The sequence below is a fragment of the Apteryx mantelli genome, chromosome 3, assembly GCF_036417845.1.
Source record: "Apteryx mantelli isolate bAptMan1 chromosome 3, bAptMan1.hap1, whole genome shotgun sequence".
Taxonomy (NCBI): Eukaryota; Metazoa; Chordata; class Aves; order Apterygiformes; family Apterygidae; genus Apteryx; species Apteryx mantelli.
In genome coordinates, this window is record NC_089980.1 from 50712832 (window position 1) to 50732328 (window position 19497).

The 19497-nt window shown below is 39.6% G+C and overlaps 1 protein-coding gene across 4 annotated transcripts in view; it reads left to right on the top strand.

Moving 5' to 3' along the window:
- Positions 1 to 19497, top strand: part of PLD5 (phospholipase D family member 5) — a 189966-nt gene that overhangs the window by 153015 nt on the left and 17454 nt on the right. For all 4 annotated transcript variants that reach the window (XM_013943859.2, XM_013943860.2, XM_013943863.2 and 1 more), the window contains one exon: positions 18387 to 18584. In XM_013943859.2, the coding sequence (XP_013799313.1) occupies positions 18387 to 18584 (198 nt within the window). The remainder of the gene's footprint in view (positions 1 to 18386; positions 18585 to 19497) is intronic.

The following is a 19497-nucleotide window of genomic DNA, read 5'->3' on the forward strand; positions in this document are numbered from 1 at the left end:
GAGAGGATCCTCTGCTAGCTGGAGAGGAGGAAGGGGACTCAGCTACCTGTACTTATGTTTTATGTGAGTTAAGGGTTAGGGTTGCAGTTACAAACAGGAGAGCAGCAGCCGTGTCCATCAGCCAGGTCGGAGAGACCCTGGGTCCCAAGGGGCACTGGGCTAGGTTCCAGCGGCCGGGCAGGAGGGATCCCTGGGTCCCAGAGCCCACTGGAGGAGGTGGCCCTTAGAGAAATACGTGTTAACGGATATTATAAAGAACAGAAAGCAACCCTAAGACTTTGCTGTCTTCCCCTCCCCCACTTATTCTGCATCCCTGTTGGATTCCTTGTGTTACCTGTTGCCAGTACAAAGTAAGATTTCAGAAGGACATTTGATTTCCCTTCATCTTAAAAATCCATCAGAAGGAGGACTGAAAAAAAACCTGTTGTGTTCACCAATAAATTTATGAAGAAGTATTAATTCTTGATAAATTAGGCTTGGTCTTATGCGTAGCAGTTCTTTGACCTTGCTTCTTTCATGAATTGAGGTCAGGCAGTGTTCTGAATAACAAAAGTTAATCTAATCATCTCTGTTGCATAGGATCAATGTTTTGTTCTCACTAGCTCTCAGCAGTGCCTTGGGACACTTTTTAAAATGTCTCCTGTGATGGGTAGGTATCTGGCAGGACTGCTAAGCACTAGTATTTCCTCTTCAGGCAATTTCTTCTCCATCCTCCACTCACCCTCATGTAGTTAGAAGTTAGGAGCTGCTGATTGTATCTACATAAATTAACATAATTGGAAAATTAGATAAATTGTCCCAACAATATCAGGTGGGAACCAGTGACGTGTTTTATCTTAGGAGCCAGATTTTTTACTTGATACACCTAAGATGTTAAAAAAAAAGAAAAAACAAGGGGCAAAATACTTTAGAGGGCAAGACGTGTGACAATGCATGAATGAGAAACTCCTGTGGACCACTTTTATTTTGTTTTAATTGCATAAAATATACCTAACATCTCTTTAGGATTGATTCTTACAGTACATGCAAGTTGTAGCAATTAGGAATTATCAATCACATTTAAATATAAAGAATAAGAAGGAAGTCATCTGATTATTTATTCTGTTAATTAAATTGATGAATCTACAGTGAAATGAGCTGTGAGATGTTATATAGCTATGAGTTTCTATTAATTATTCTGAAAATGTTTATTAAGCATCTGTAGATACAGTAGAGAAGCAAAACTTTGCTTTTTTAAGATAAACATGAATAATCTACTGCATACTTAAAGTAAAAGTATATTGGACTATGAAGCTTTGGATTCGCAATTGTCTGAAATTAAGAACATTTCAGGTACTGGAGCAAAAAAAACCCTGGTCTGTCAAAAGATATATACATTTTGTGTGTGCAAATTTTAAGTAAAAAACAGTGAAACTATTTTCTTTGTTTTAATATGAATTAAAATTTCATTATGTTCAATATGGATTATTCTTCATTATGCTTTTTGGACTCATCTGTACTAGAGCTTGCAGCCGAAAGGCTCCAGGATTACTTGGAGTCTTGCTGCTTGGCTGCACTGTTAGCACTGGAGACAGGTCAGAATTGGTTTGAGATCCTGGGGCTTTTAATTTAGTTTTCCAGGCTCTCCTGCTTGTAACAACACAAAAGGTAGACAAAAGCAGTAGGTAGAATTCTTCTCTACATCCCTGTCCTCCTCTTGTCTGAAAGTACCAGTAGGCTCTGATAAAACCTAACCTCTTTTTCTTCCTGCTCTCTTCAAGATGATAAAAATTGGGAGATGAGCGTGATATCTCCAGGTATTGATAGCTGCATCTAAAAGGGCAGTTTGGAATTGTAGGTGTATCAGTGAAGGTAGTATCTGTGGGGAGCAATCCACATAGCCCTTTACTCAAAAGTCTCATCTCAAATATTGAGAAGGTGCATGTGGAGGAGTATTTTTGTCACAGCTTGAAGGCAGCACTTGGTGAGCAATACCACTCAGATTACTCCTTCTTCTCTCAACCCGTTTCTGGGAATACAGATCTGAATCAAAACTTTCCCAAAATTCAGGAAGCTCTGGAGTTTTACCTGGAGCGAATATGATCCATGGTTCTCTTTTTGTCCTCCCTGTCTTCTGACAACTGTGAATAAACCCTTTCCTTAATCTATGTCCTGAAAAACTGTGGTTTCTATTTATTTGTGTGATCTAAATTATCCTCCCATAAACACAGTGTGTCATAAACACTAGGCTGCTATACAGCTTAAGTGCATCATGATCATCCCATTTGTTTCCAGCTTTCCAAAAATCTTGCTCTAGTGGAACCACCTCTCCAAGTTGATCACTTAGACAAGATCTGTACATTTGCAATTTCTGTTAATGACAGTTGTGTCTTATCTTTACAGAACTGCATAGAGTGAAAAGCATACTATAATCAATTGTTCTTTTTTTGAACTTCTTTTATCTAAATGAGCCTCTTGAAGTTATGAAATGGTGCATCTGGCCCTTTTGAGATAAGACTATTTGACATTTAGTGGAATTACTTTTTCACTCAAGCAAAAGTTATACTGAGAGCTTCCTTTTGATATAATGTTGTTCTAGTATGAACTACAGTTATATCCCTAATGTGCATTTTAGACTGTTGCCAGTCGTTACCACCTTAAGCAATAATTTGCTTAATTTTCTTCCTGTCCCAGAACTGTTCAGTGGCATATCACTATTAGTAAACTGAGCACAATCTTAAGTGTCCTGTAACGTGGAACAAGGCTGTTTCGACTTGGTCATCCAGCAAGGTTCAAGCAAGGTCAGATGGGTAAACTTTAGCACTTAAACTACTGAAGCATGCAACAGAATGCCTTTGTATTGTATTTAAATTCATATTTTTGTGTTAAATAACATCTCTTATGTATTACAGAGAATGAATATCTACTTCTAGGAAGTTGTGATATAATTAGCTATATGATACAATCCTGAAAATGCTTGTGCTGCTAATCTCATTGATTTCAACAGGATTATTTTCAGAACTACCTAGCTTTATAAAGATAACATAAAGATGCAGCCCTAATCTTCAAGCATAGATGAATGAATCAAGATATTAAAACAGTATCTCAGTAGGTGTTACAGAGCTGTATGGACAATTAAATACCATTTTTGTGGGATTTTTTCTTGCCATGTATAAAACATGTTGGATTGTCAAAACTCCACTGTGATGTTGTTATAGCTCCTCCCCCAAAAGACAGACTGAAAATACATTTATTATTTTCACTGAGAGCTTGTGGCCAGGATGTCCATGTTTGACCAGATCTAGAACAGTGTGATGACTCTTACCTTTCTGCAAAATAGTAGCTTTTTCTTTTTCTTTCCTCTCTTGTGCAGGGGGCAGGGGTGGGGAGGCTGGATGTTACTCTTGGAAATGTGCAAAACTCACAGTGTCCCTTTATCATGCTGTACGGGGTTGTATTTTTGGAAGTCTGATGTTTTATTCTTTTAACTGAGATAGGCCATGCTTTTTCTGTGTTATATCCAGTAAATCAGGACAGTCAGCATTGCCTATTAAGCTTACTCTTCTTGAAATCTATTATCTGACCATCCAGTATTTACAAATGAATCTCAGTGAAGCCCCTGTGATGTTTTGCCTCTTACTAGCATTGCTAGTGGACAGAGGGATAGTTAAAGCCAGAGAGGAATAGGGGGAACATGGCTGCTGCACTTGTTTTGCATACATCTCTGTTGCTGCCTGGCAGCGGTCTCAGTTCTTCCTTACTCCTGTGGGGTTTCTGGTTTTGTGAAGTGAGTGAAGACAGTATGAGACTGTATATTTTCCTTGCTTTTGGAGCCAAAAAGACTTCTCATGCCTCCCCAGCTTTGCTGATTTCTCCAGATGCAGAGCCCATTCCCACTTGCAAGGCACTAGGCATTCCCATTTATCATAGCCTGTTCTCTCTTATCCTACTGCTGTGTGCCATTCTCACATGCTTCATCTACATTATGTGCTCGCATTCAGTGTAGGAGAGGACAAAACATAGCTTGCTGCATAATTTTATCTGATTTCTGTTGACTGTAGGAGTATGCTCACTGCTCTGTCTCTGACCTCTGAAATTAGATGCCTATCTTCTTCTCATCACAGGTTTTTTTCATGTGTTGTGAGAGTTTTGTAGAACAGGTTTAGAACAGGTTTACCTACCATTGGAGTAATCAATAATAAATTGCGTAAATCAATAAATAATGAACCTGCAGAATAAAATGATGGACTATCCAGTTTGAACACATAAGCTCATTTCTTTCCAAAACAGCATGTGATATTAATGTAGTTGGATCTCCACAGTCCAATGAAAAAGGGAAATATTCTTTTTCCAAGAAAAATAACCTCATAATCATTTGTTTACTTTTAATACTTGTCCATGTCATCGCTACCCCTTCAAATAATTAATTGCCCCTTCAAATAATTAATCCTTATCCTTAAATAAAGGATGTTGCAAAGAGAGTGTCTCTGGTTCTGGTCCACCATGAGGGTGGTCCCTTAGATACTTGACAAATAATATCTGTGCGTTAAGATTATCAGACTCAAGCTTTGGATGGGTTCTTGACATGTTTAGGGAACTGGAAACATGCAGGAATTAAGTGGCAGAGCACACACTGTACACCGTAGCACAGAAAATACAAAATAATCCAGATAAATGTGTGTGAAACTAGAGAAAGCTTTAAAGTCTGGTGTCTTGAAGCAAACAGGCAGGCAGTGTGGTTACCAGACGTCACTGGTGAGAAGTGTTTGTAGGAGTCCATACTCTAGAAATAAGGCTTAGTAGCCTAAGAGATAAGCTACTGAAATGAGCAGAAACTGGTTTTGGGAATCTCCCAGAAACTGCAGCATAAATACTGCACTTGGCAGTATTCTTGCCTTAAAAAAAAGTCAATGGCATCAGTCACAGTGATGAGAATGATTTCTAGGCAAAATTCTGTAAGGTATGTCTGCAGCAAACAGAAGAACAGTGTGCTCAAATCTGAATTTTTAAGTCCTCTGACCAAACACACTTACAAGTGTAAGTGCTTTAGCTTCCTTTGTGCTGTGTTAATTAAGAAGGCCTCAAATAGTAAAACCTGCTGAGAAGCAATGCATACTAATGCAGGTGCTGCACTAAAACAGCTTTATGGTTTCTGAACTGGAGCTGGCTTGCAGGCAGCCTGTGTGAGGTAGGGGCAGCAGGTTTGCACTCATCTGTGCAGCCATGCCACTGCTGCTCTCTGGGCCAGCAGCAGGCTCGTGTGAAATTGCTGCTGGAGTTCAGCGACAAGGGGTAGGCATGCCTGTGGAGTCATCGGTCTTAAGACCACCGTGGGCTATTACAGTCATTCTGATTGTCCTACATACCCACACAGGCCATGCACTCTGATCCAGTGGTGGCAGCATCAAGCTCAACAGCTGGTGGTAGTCTTGAATAATAAGTGATCTTACATGGGTGTAAGAAAGGCAGTAAATCCACTGCTTGCCCAAGAATGTGATTTATGTTGCACAGAAAGAGAACTTGCTCATTAAAACCTGGCTGCACCTCTGCGGGGGAGCTAATGCCCCACAGTCTATTCTGTCATCTCCCACAAGAACTTGCTAGCAACTAATCTTGGTCAGTGATGTTAATGAATGGAGGCAGATTCCCCTCGAAGGGATTTAGTTATTAGCATACCCCATCAGATGAGTCTTGTTCAACTAAACAATTAAAATAACAGCATTAAAATAATCATGAAAGTGATGTGTCAATGGTTCTCCCCCCACACGCACTTTGACATTGCACAGATCATAGTTCCCTTCTAGATAGAAATCTTCATTCAGAACTGTCTCAGCTCCAACAAGGCCACCAAATGCAGCAACCCAGTAGCCTCTCACTGTAACAGTGGAATTCTTCCAGGGGAGACTGGATTTGGTATTGTCCTATGCAAAAGATGTAGTAAATCAGGCAGAAATAAAATGCCATAAATCTCCATGAGTCAGGGCAAGGAAGGACAATCATTTCAATCACTCTATGAAAGGCATAATAGGTCTGCAGTTCAGTACAAAATCTCATCTTTCTATATACATAAGTCATCAAGTAGAACAAAATAGATTCCAACAAAATGTTCCTTCCACATCAATGCGCAGAATTAATGGCATCTCCAAACCTGAAAAGGTTTTGATACTGTCTTCATAAACATTAAGGCCTAGTTTGGAAGTCATCATGCAGTTGCCTTTCATAACTTTTCTAAGTAAATGGCAGTCACCAAAACAGTGAAATCATTGATGTTTGCATGGAATTGCCCAGGGCAAATTGTTTATCATTGCTTGAGAAAGGTGTATTGAGCAGGCAGCGCATACAAATAGAAATGTGAGATGTATCTTCAGAAAATTTCAGGAATAATGAGAATTTCTGTATGGGAAAGTCACATTTTTTGTAATCAGTGTAATGATTTATTAGGCAGTTCCTTCAAATTTAATGATATGGTAAATTTGTATGGTTGTGTAGCAAATCATTTTGTATGTAGCTCTGCTCTGTAAGTACAGAACATACATACACCATGTATATACTCCATGAACTTATATATACCTACAGTTTCATGATGTGTGTTCTACTTATTAAGATAATGTACAGAAAATGTCTTTTATTGTCTGTGTGACTTGCATTTTATTAATTTCAAGTCCATGTACGCCACAACAAAAAACTCAGTTTAAATAGAAATTATGTGAGAGAGAAATTTTATCTTCCAGTTTTAAGACTAGAAGTGAATGTTAATGCTGAATTGGAGTAACATATCAGGTATCTTTACAGATATTTCTTTCCTTTTCCTGTAAAAGTAAATTGGTCATTACCCAATATTGAGGATGGAAATGGCACCAAGTCTTAAAGTTGTGTCACACTTGTTTTATATGTTTCTTTCTCTTCGTTCTGTTCAAAGTTAATTTGTTAGAGATATGTAAGTAGACACTATACTGACTTTTATTAGCATATTTGATCTCTGGCATCTTTCATGTGCAGTGCTTGTGTTTCTTGCACAAGGGCTATTTCACATTATTTAGAAATTGAAAACAACTTTTCCATACACAGGAATAGTATTTGCTATGATATAGAAAAACACCCAGGTCATGACCTGATGCAATAAGTGGAATAATTCTCCTATTTCCCATGATTATTCAGCCATAACATGCATTCCTCCTATTTGTTCATGAAGTAGCAGCTGGTTAGTGGCTAGCTGACACCTCAGCTACTTCAGTACGTACAAAGAGGCTTGTTGGATGACCCAAATGATGTTATGTGTTTCACATGTAACATATCCCTTCAGCGGAAACAGGGAACTAGCAAAACATGAATTGGTGTGTTACCAAGTTTTACTGTTAGGGTCAGGAGACACAAATATGATGTATTAATTTAATTCCAAGATCTCTTCCTAAAAAAATATACCAGGACCACATCTTTACGGGAGAGTTTGCTTCCATACAGAAGCAGCCAGAAACCCTCAAATTTTTAAGGTGGCTACTCAAAATAATAGAAACAAAGAGCAATTATGGATTTCTAAACAGATTTTTGCATAGGTTACTGATTGTCTTGGGGCTGCCTGTGTCATAAATTGTTAAATTACTATACCTATCTAAGTTGGTTGGATTCCTAGCCTACCTTGAGGCCCTGCACACTTTGTTTAATCAAGGTTAAATCAAAAATTAATTAGAGCCTTTGGGTCTCTGCTTACATCAAGAGAAGAGTAAGGGTTTCTAAGAAGTCCGATCAGGTAGTCTGGCAAGGCTGAACGGTTAGAGCAGTAGTTCACATGCAGTGTGACTGCTCCAGTCTGTGTCCATAGCATGCTGGGGAACTGCCACTCTGGCACCAATCCCTACTCATTTTTTCAGAGGAAAAGCCACAGTGTGTGTTGGTAAGGTTATAAATAATGCATCCAACTAGTCAACTACATGCTGTTGCATTTCCCTGAAGCCCCCAAATGCAAAAGCCACAAACAAGCTGGGCACTTTGAGAACAAGGGTTTATACAGAAATATCACCCGTATTCTGAAGTCAGCCCTTTGCATGTTTGTGTCTGTGTTGTACAGCAGAAGACATGTGGAGGCTGCCCCTTGCAGCTTTATTTAGGATGAGGAAAACCAATGCTAAGAGCTCGTGCTGCAGGCTCCAGCTGAGGAGGAAGAGAAGGTAAGGTCGGGTAGCCCCATGTGCTGGGCTCCAACGCAGGAGAGACAGAACAAGCAGACCAGACATCTGTGTGTGCCTGTGGCAAAGGAGACTGCAGGCCTTTCCAGAAGCCAACAGGCTTCTTCAGATCACTTTTTAGTTTCTTTTACCATTCTGCTGATAGAGTGAATTGTTTAATGTCATATAAGTGACACGGATACTGGAAATGTGATGGGGCTTGCTAGCAGTGAAATGGAGGCCAGCACAGCGTGTTCCTTGTCTTCACAAGCAGCCCTTTTTTTGATATAAGGAACAGAAACTGTGTTTGAAAAGAGAAACAGAATCAAATTAGAATTCACAGTAATTAGATTTCCTACAATAAAACAAGAAATAAATCAAACATGATCCTGGGAAATGGTTCCTTACAGTTGCAAGTTTGCTTTTCCCCTAAAGAGAAAATTGAAGTAACACTTGTGCTTGCTTTGAGGGGGTAATGAAACTGTAAACTGAAAAGTCATTTGTAAATGATAAATTAGGCTCTGATTATGCCAAGTGATATTAATTATGCTGATAGAGTATAGAGCAAGGAGTTTTTAACTGATTCAGTTCTGCCTTCTGGCTTGCTCTGACAGCAGCGATGCATCACGCTTGCTTTATTAGTGAGCACCATCAACAGCAGTAACCAAACCTGAGCTTGTACTCTTAATGCTCTGTTAGGTTCTGCATAAACAGCAGCACAGAGTAGTCCATGGTTTAAAACGTTTATACAAATACATTTGATTTTTGCAGAGTTTTCCGTATTAATAGAGCAGATGGTTGAAAAATAAAGTCAGGTGATGGGGTTATTTTCTAATACAGTAAGGACACTAGAGATTGTTGTGTTTCTGTTTTGAAGATAGATGGCTACCTCCTCCCCATGATGTGCTTTTCATACCATGCCATTTTACAGAAAGCCCCACTTCTGTATGCATGCCTAGCTTGCATTGCATCTCTGTGGCAATATCTTTCGGCAGCAATTAAATACTGAATGTTACTTTTGTTCAGCATGGTTCTCTTAAGATCAGGGTGCTATGCAAAATAATGGCAGGTCTATCTATTGAATCTAAGGCGAATTGGAAATTAGTAGATCATCACTGTGCAGTTTTGTTGTTCTTGACCTATGGACCAGCAGAGAAGGAAATGGGACAAAAAAACTATCAACCCTTAGAATATTTGCTCTTCCTTATTGCGGCAGCTTTTTACTACTAAGTAATAAAAACGTACTGAGTTGTAACTTCCTTGGGACTTTTATTCTGCAAGAACCACTTACTGCAATCTCTCAAATGTACTTTCTAAGGGTGAGAATTAAAGAACTGTGGACTGATAGTGGCTGCCAAGCCAAATGTAATTGATCGATTCCATTGGGACACGGTCAGTCCAGTCGTTCCCTTCCTTCCTTTTACTGAAAATGCATCTTGACTTTATACTGATTATCTTTGGGTGCTTAAGTGGCATTCAGTGCAAGTGCTATGTGCACTATGTATCGAATGCATTACCTCTCTCTCTGGTCACATGTTTGGGTTTATTTTCAGCACTGCAGCTTGAATGATAGTTTTCCATTTTCAGTGATGGGATCAAGTTCTCAGCACAGGTTGAGAATATATTCTGATGTCAAGTAGAAGGGATTTTTTTTCTCTAGTTCAGTAGAAATTCTGCCTGTCAGACAGTTGTTTTCGAATCACTTAAAACCAAGATGATGGAAAATTAACCTTTGACCTCAGGCGATAAGCAGTGTTTGTAGGGGAAGAAATAAAGGAATAAAAAAGCTGATCAATTTGAAGAGCTGAGTGTCACAGCAAGGAACATAGAGCAACGTGAAGTGAGTGCTCGCTGGGCCAGAAGGCCACTCGCTCCTCACTGAAGTGAGAAACTAAGGAGCAAAAACTGGGTCTGGCCAGGAGCAAAGAGTGGACCTGGGGAGAGTAACTGGGGGGAACTCAGGTGCCCACAAGGACACAATACTCAGCACCGACTAGAGGGGACACAGGATGCTGCATCCCCCCATTCCTTGGCCATCATGAAATAGCCCACAGGGGAAGTGTCCCTACCCCTTCCCGGGATCCACACAGAAAAGGACAGTCTGGGGAGTAGTAGGTTACCAGAAAATCCAACCTGGTATTGCTGTCAGCTTTAATTGAAATCTACAGCTGACAGTGTGTGTGTGTCAGTATCTCTCTCACCTGCCATTATGTTTCTAGTTTTCTAAAAATTTAGAACATTACTTAAAAAACAAAACTAAAGATTTTTTTGTAGCCAAACCAAAATACAAAATCGCTATGTTTAAAAAAAAACCCTATTAACGAAGTTGCCAAAGTGAGGAATAGCCAGAATTAAGAGGTCTCTGCAATGTTAACCTACCTCCTTGATAGGTACTGTTGATAGTCTTTATTTACATGATCATATCTGTTTTTCCACAAGATTTCCCCACGCACACACACCTCGAGCAGGGAGGTTGGACTAGATGATCTCCAGAGGCACCATCCAACCCCAACCGTGCTGTGGTTCTGTGATCTCTGCCTTGCCTGGCCATGCAACGGGCTATCCTTACTGAATGAGCATCTATTCAGTATCTGGCTTTTCTTCATTCAACGCGTGGCTTTAGTGCGTGGTACTGCAACCTTCTGCAGAAAGGGGAATTATTAAGGTCCTCACAGGTTATTTTATATTGTCTTTCACATATCTTGGTAATGTTTTCTTCTTTATCGTGTTAGTTTTTAGAAAGACAGCCTAGCAGAAAAGCCTTTTCATATAACAAAGAGATTTCAAAACTTCCTTCAGCAGTGCGGTAGTGTTAAATGCCCCGTCTTGTTCCAGTGAGAGCTTGAAACCTGCATAAAGTTGCTGTTGCCCAAATTTTAAGGAGTAAGCTACGCTTCCTTGAATTTAGTCTCGACTTTTATGTTTTGTATGATTTTCATATTTATCAGCCATGTTTTAAACTACATTTGGACCTTGAGGAACCAAGAATGCCATATTCTTGGTATATGTATGGTTTAAATACCATACGTTTGAACAAATATTGTAGATGTCTGTGGCTCTATTTATCCATCTTCTTGTGATTCAAGTTTTTAACTTGAATAGGGCCATAAAACTATTAACCATTTCAAAGTTATTGCTCAGACTTAAGTCTATTTTGGGCAAAGAAATCCACCCAGGAAAGAGCTAGCCCCAGAGATAACTTGATACATTTGAAGACTCTGGTAAAATCAGCACAAATGCAGGGCTTCTGCCAGGCATAGTAGACATCCATGTATAGGTCTTGCAAGGTGATTCAGTGGAGGATATATGAGTTAAATTCTAGGAATTTCAAAATATCATTTATTCAATAAAAATATGTACAGAAAATAGGGGAGAAACAATAGTTTCATCATCAACAGTTAATCTCAAAATTTAATTTGTGCTTGAATTCTTTATGTAGTTTTCAAAAGCACTTTGAGTGGTTTTCAAAATAACAGGAAATTCAGGTGAAGAACTCTTATTTTGCCCTAGACAATTTTTTACAGCCAAAGATGCTGTAAATTTAGGCTTTGCATTTATTCACTCACAGATACTTTAACCTGGACATTGTTTTACTCACTTCCTGAGAAGACAGTGATCTTTACCATTTGTATTCATCTTTTCTAATCAGTATTTGCCAACAGTAGCATAGGTTTCATCTTATCGAAAGGAGGGAAAGTGGAACTTAAAGCAGAAGCAGGCCTGTGCTGAATTTAGATTTCACTGTTGAATTACTTTTGTTTCATCTTTTGTTTTTAATGTAACAAAGCCATGAAGCCTTTGCACTGTATTAATAGCCAAGAGAGAGAGAGTGTTTGGCCCTGGATGCGCACAGCGAGCTGCAGTTTGCGGCGAAGTGCTAGCTGTTTCAGTGTGCTCTAACACCTGCGCGTGATCCACGAGAGAGGAACTAAGGCTGTGCTGCAGCCTTCTCAGCATCTTAAAATTCAGGTGGCCTTTTTGTATTTTACATCAAAACGATGGCTGTGTGAATATGGGTCTGTAACTTGATGAATTTGTGATGAGCGTTACTCCTGTAATCCTGTTACCCTGAGTCTGCTACAAGTACTGCGCAAAGAAGCGCTTTACCTTTCTCAAATATGTTCTCTCTCCACTGGTGCCCCCAGAATGCCTGTCACCTCCTGCACTGCTGCCCAGAGCACAAATCGTGGGTGAGCTGTGCCTGGCGCGCGGCAATTTTTAGTGAGAGGTTAAGAAGAGCTGCATAGAAGGCAGCCTCATGATGATAGGTATGATCTGCAAAGACTCACAGCGCATTAAATGTACTAGATGAAATTGTAAGGGAGGTTTTCAGTAGGGGACAGGTGAAACTGAACTGAGTGAAAATGAACCATATGTTTGGAGTGCAGGGAGACCAAATAATTATAGCACATTTTTGAAAAATATAATGAACTTGCCACTATAAATACATGTGGCCTGCTCTGAAGTGTTAATTAATACATTGCATATTGTTTTTTCTTCTTTAGAATCTACTGAAGACTTTAGGTCATTTTAGGCCTTAGTAACTGTTTTATCAGCATAGCATGCTTTTGTTGTTCTATTACCGTACTGTGTTGTGATTCGCTTTTCGCTCAGTCATTCATTTGGAAATTGGTCGTTAAAGAAATCACAGGCTTGAAAGGATAGTGAAATATATTTTCAGACACTGGCAAATGAATGGGCAGCTGGGGAATGCACACAGTCCTGTATATAAAATGTCTATTCAGTAAAGATAGTGTCCAACAGGCCACCTGTAGTTTGAGTTTCTCTAGCACAGGCAGTGGATGCCTGGCACCTGCAGGTTGCCTGAGCTTTTGGGCAAATGGCAGTTAACACCTTAGCGAGAGATGCATGTTGTTTTCAGGATCAGGCTCAAATGTGAGCAATTATTTCCTGGGAGTGCTGGTGGACACCAAGTTAAGCATGAGGCAGCAATGTGCCCTTGTGGCCAAGAAGGCCAATGGTATCCTGGGCTGCATCAGGAAGAGTGTTGCCAGCAGGTCGAGGGAGGTGATTCTCCCCCTCTGCTCAGCTCTGCTGAGGCCACATCTGGAGTACTGCGTCCAGTTCTGGGCTCCCCAGTACAAGAGGGATGTGGCACTACTGGAGCAAGTCCAGCGAAGGGCTACAAAGATGATTGGGGGATTGGGACATGGAGAGAGCTGGGCCTGTTTAGCCTCGAGAAGGCTGAGAGGAGATCTTATTAACGTGTACAAGTATCTGAAGGGAGGGTGTCAAGAGGATGGAGCCAGACTCTTTTCAGTGGTGCCGAGCGACAGGACGCGAGGAAATGGGCACAAACTGAAACACAGACACTTCCATTTGAACATGAGGAAATACTTTTTCACTGTGAGGGTGACAGAGCACTGGAAGAGGTTGCCCAGAGAGGTTGTGGAGTCTCCTTCTCTGGAGATATTCAAAACCCGCCTGGACGCAATCCTGTGCAACGTGCTCTAGGTGACCCTGCTTGAGCAGGGGGGTTGGACTAGATGATCTCCAGAGGTCCCTTCCAACCTCAACCATTCTGTGATTCTGTGAATTATTAAAAAAAAATTATGTTTTTTTTTTTTGAAAGAAATTAAGGAATTTTGTAAAGCCTCCTGCTACATCTACCACAATTCAGATATTACAAGCTGTGAGCCAGATTGTGCTGCTCTTATGTAGGTCAAGTAGTGCCTTGCCTACACAGTGGGGTTGTTAAGAGTGTATCTAAAGGTAAATATGAGAGGCACTTCGTAGTCTGTAAAGCACAGGATAAGGACACAACATACATCTGTCTAACCTATGGTCCAAATGTATTTGAAAAGTCTTATTATCTCAGTTTATGAAATTTATGACGTTATGCATTGACAACCCATATTGTTTAGGTTCTTGTTTTTCTCCTTGCTTGTGTGATGCCTACTAATGTACAAGAGAAAATGAGCAGAAATTTCCATTAGTGAAATCTTGCTCTTTTTCAAGTCTAGTAAGGAATTCCTCCTTGTTGTAAAAATCAGTATCTTCCTATCTAGGCTATATTTATTATTTTTTGCAGTTTAACTGATTTCAGTAGTTTGAACATCATTTATCTTTGTACAGTGGACCATTTCCTGGGTCTTGTGTAATCATTTATTTCTCTGGTTGTTTAAGAAAGCAGTTACTGGCAAGAAAGACAAAGGTCGATTTGGTAGCCACTGATAGCTGCTTTGCACAAATGTAAATGACTTGGCAAAGAATAAGGCAAAAAGCCATGTTTTCCGTTCTTTGAAAAGAACACTGATGGTGGCTCTTCACATAGACGGAGAAAAAAACTGTTCATGACAGGACATGAAATTTTCTATCCAGAAAACTATTCCTGTTGCCAGCCCCCACAGCAAACTCTGAAAATGTCACTCACAAGCAACTGATTTTCACCTCAGAATATTTCAATTCCATTGTGCGGCAGTCACATTTGTGGCTCTTACTTTCTTTTGAGATTTATCTTCTTTAGTTTTATTAAGGTTTTGATGTCTTCTTTGAGACCTTCTTCACTCTATTTTTTTCCATGATATTTTCATTACTGTGTAAGTCACTTTTAAAACACAGTATGAAGAAATACTTTCCTTGCCTTATGAGCTCTTGCCCTCAAGATTTTTACTATGACAGGTATCTCAGATGATGCTTAGCAGCAGGTTTCAGTCATTGCAAGTCAGGGACCAATACTCAGATTTCAGTTCTTTCAATATAAATCCACTTTTTCTGCCTCTCCTCTGAGACTATTAAAAAAAAAAAAACTGTAATAACAGCAGCTCTTGAACTGAAGAGAAAGTCTTTTCCCTTATCTAGATGACATACCACTTCATACTAAATCTGTCACTAGCATATCCTTGCTGCCCACTCTCTGAAATGCCTTCAAGATGATGGGCTTTGTAATTAATTGGAAAAAAGAGCAGTCTCTCCTCACCTCAGAGTATGGGAATAAAAATAGGCTTAGTGTGGAAGATGCTTCTGAAACAGAAAAATTTTTTGGTCTCCAAACCTACTAGAGCTGTTTTGCAAGAAAGCAGGAGGCTGATGGTTTATTGCATACAAGTATGCATTGTTTGTATTGTTTTCATTTCAAGGTGACTTATACTTAAACTGGACCATAATGAGGTAACAGAGTGATGTCTAACCTGGTTTCCTAAGGAAATGAGGTCTGTATTGTAAGCATGTGAGTCACCGTCTGCCTTCCTCCAATAACTCTGAATCTATTTTCCAGGTTCAAGCAAATTTGAACTTAAGTTCATAAAAGCTTAATGGAAATAGGCAGCTGGGTAAAGAGGATAAATGTGTTTTCCCAGAGTGGAAACCAGTCTGTATCATGTACCAGAGAATGCATATAGGAGAGAGTTTTTATCAGGACTTCAGAAGCATGAAAAGCTTTGATCAGTGCTTGCCTCCAGAGAAGCCGACTGCAAGACACACTGCCATGGGAAGCCAGCATTCATTACTGCACTGTAAATACATCTCTGGAAATGGCTTTGTTCCAGTCTGCAACTGGAGTCCGATGGGGGTGACTGGGACCTTTGCGGGACTTTGCAGGGCACCATGCCGGCTCCTGCAGACTGCCTATTCCCGTGGGAGGTACTACCAGCTTCTGGGGAGAACTGGCAGGTCCCTGGGCAGTCTTTTGTTTATGGGGAAAGCCTGGTGGTCAGGCAACAGCTAATCTTTCATTTTACAATCAGACTATGTGGGGATCTGTAAAAATTGCACTTAAAAGGTTATTAGTGCCACAGGCTTCCTCCTTACGAGAAAGCACTTGCACAGAAGGGCAGTCTCTTAGTTTGCAGGCAGGAAAGCGACACACTGTGATCATTCCTCCTCAGAGGTGAGTTGTTCTAACAGATGCAAGCCCGGCAGGCTCTGGTGTGCTGTCAGGACACTGTTTTATCTTTCCTTTTAATGAAAGGGATAGAGTGGAATAGTAATAAAGGACTGATAAATGAAAGGAAAATTGTAACCATGTAATTATGTCAGAATCTACTAACAGCCATGAAAAACTGATTAAACCACATTATGCAGATGCATGTTGCAGAATACCATTAGTAAGTCCTTCACAGTGGCATGCCTGGCATTTAGGAGAACAGCACTGGCAGCACACAGTGAAAACAGAGATAATGTATAGTTTAAAATATTTGGAGATAAACAAGTGCATAGAGGACAGGGACAGCCTAAAACTGAATATAGTAGAGTCCTCAAAGATATCAGCACCCAGGGGAAAAAAAATGTTATTCTAAACAAAATGTTTGACTGGGTTGTTGTGCACAGCTTGGAATAAGTTAAATTTATTATAGAAACATATTTATTGGCTTATCCGTAAAATGAAAGGCTGCAGTGCAGTAAGCAGTATTTTCCAACTATTCGCAAATTACAGATTGTGCAGACTAATGGAGAAATTCCATCTTTTTTCTGAATTAAGTTAAACAAGCTTGCGGAAATTTTCTGATTTAGGCATTAAGATTATTAGGTAACATTCCTGTGGTTGAAACAGTTTTGTAAATTATTTTGGGAATGAGATTGTTCATGGTTGTGTATTCTGATGTATGTGGTATTTCCAACTCAAGGACTTGAGGAAACTGTCACTTATCAAGTTTATTTTCCATTGGAGTATTGGGATTTGCTGTTTCCTCTCACCCACCGTGAAACAAGAACAAAGGTTCAATTCTGTCCTGCACTTCCCTTCCTCTCCCCATTCTTGCACAGAGCTTCTCATCCGCAGTCAGGGAAGAATTGTGCAGGAACAAGCTCTAAGATAACAGTGTTCCCTTGGGCTTCAAAAAAAGATGTGTTTCTTCCAAAAACTACCCCACTTGACTGTGGAAAGCCCATCTAAGGGGAAAAATCAAAGAGGATTTTAAGGAGTCACTGAAAGGATGAGCATGCTGGAGAGTTCATATGCTCCTGATTTTCTCCATTGTGCTAGGTCCTCTGAGACATGCAACCAACAGAGCTTGCCAACAGAAGAACAGCATGGGTCCTTTAAATATTTATCCTGCATATTTTTTTCCAACAGATACATACAGATTTTCTTCTCACTTTATTTTTGGAGATGGCTGAACTAGTGTAAATGCAGATAATGAGTGATCAATAGCATCTGTGCCCACAGTGGTGTTTTCCTGAGCCATTACAAACTAAAGGAAGGGAGAGAGAATCGTGAGTGCTGATACACTTTAATTACAGAATCCAGGCAATATATTTTTAAATGAAAATATATCAACAGCTTAAGCGCTGAGATGTGTGATAAGGGAAACCTCTGCCAAATTAGGGTTTAAGATAGTGAGGAGACATGCTTTTAGTTAAAAGCAGTGGTAAGACTATGTGTCCATAAAAGGTTAAAGCATTCACCATACTATAGTATATACATTTACTTGGGCTACTTCTTCTTATTCTTTACATGTGAGAACAGTGATGCATTTACAAAGTGCTTTTCACAGAAGAGTATCATTATCTCCATTTTTACATGTGAGGAAACTGAGGCCTAGAAATTTGAGGTACCCTAGTTGAGGTACCATACCACAGCAATAGTAGAGTTAAGAACAGAATGTTTTTGTCTCCTGCCTGAGTGCACTATATACTGGACCATGCTGTTTTTAATACTACAGTAAATTTATCTACTGATATTAACAAATGTCCAGTTTTTCCATCTTTCTATCTGAAGTTGGAGCATCATATTCCCTCTCCAGCAGAGAGATACTGTAATTTCCTAGAAGAGAGTCCATTTCTTTCAACTTTTTCAGAATTTACTGGACACAAATTGCTTCTGAAGTAGGAAGCTGTCACTGATAGCACTGTGTGCACTCATGCCTCCAAGGCCAAGTGGATGTTCCTACTGTAAACAAGATTTTAAAACCCCACCCCAGCCAAGAGTAGTAAATCTCAGGCAACACCTACAACAAAAATGGTGCTTCTGACAAACAGCTGTCACATCTATGTTGGGTCTGTAAGGGTGTGTTGTCTTCTATCAGGATACATCGTTCTGAGGAAATACACTGAACATATACACCCTGTTATAGGTTTGCCCACTTCTGACTTTGAAGATTTAGCTCATGTGCTTGCCTTTAAAATAGTACTGTTAAGAATGTTCTTGTAGTTGATAGTAATTGATAGTGAGCACAAGGTAAACTTTTGGAAGTTACCCTTCAGACACTGTTTATGTGCTTGCTGCATACGTCCACAGATACATCAGCAAAAATACTGCTAATGATACAAACTTTAATTTCACAGATGAAGGAACTTGGCATCATCGTGTACAACTGTAGCTGCCTGGTCCTGGATTTACAAAGGATATTTGCCTTGTATAGTTCATTAAAATACAAGAATAAAATACCTCCGAGTTGGTCTAAGAGACTATATGGAGTGTACGATACGCAAAATAAACTGACACTGCAGCTGAACGAGACAAAATCAGAAGCCTTTGTGTCGGTAAGTCCTGAAAAGAGTATCTTGTCTTGTTTGCAGGGAGGGAGGGAGGGAAGGGAGGAATCTTATTTAACACAGGAGATTTTTTGGAGAACCTGGAAATGTAACACATCTGCTTACTCTCCTAATATTGTCTGTTTTGAATAACTTGAGCAGTGGGTTAGGTAGATGTTAGTAGCATATATGAAAGAAACTCAGATGTCTCTTTACTCATATAGAGATATTCATAGTTCCCTGCATAAAGGCCATCACAATGCTGTGTTCTCCCTGACAGATACTGGCTGGTGAAAAGGGAGTTTATTACTACACTGAATACCTTTGCTTTTATATCCTATATTCTCTTTTTTTTTAAAGTTCCTCCTTTTTCTTTTTAAGCTGCTTAAGAGAATCTGTGTTCAGGAAGACACATAAACCCATTAGAAATTAACAGGACTACCGACAGAAATTACTATTAGTACAAACATATATGGTGTAAATTAAGCCTGTACTTAAGCATTTCTCTAAATTGGTCCTAACTGAGGAAGATTCACATCACTGCGAGGTACTTAGCCAAAGAAGCTATTAAGATTGCGAATCATGCAAGGGACTGGAAACTCAGGTACAGAGATAAGGCTGCTACAGTTGTCACTTACACAAGATGGAACTTGATGGGAAGTCTCACGCTGCTGAAAAATCAAATCGTTCTGTTGTCTGGGGAAACAGTCATTTCAATAGGTATACTTCTGTGGGGAAGTCTGTAATTGAAAGGTTTAAAAAATGTATTGTCTTTTCCTATCGTGCAGAAGAAACAAATCACAGTACATTTTTTCATTCTGATTTCTGTGATATTGTACCTGCATGTAATTTGCCAGGACTGAAGCTGCTGTGAAATTTAATTTGTGTATCATTCTTTTTCCTTTCTCTATAATTTTCACCA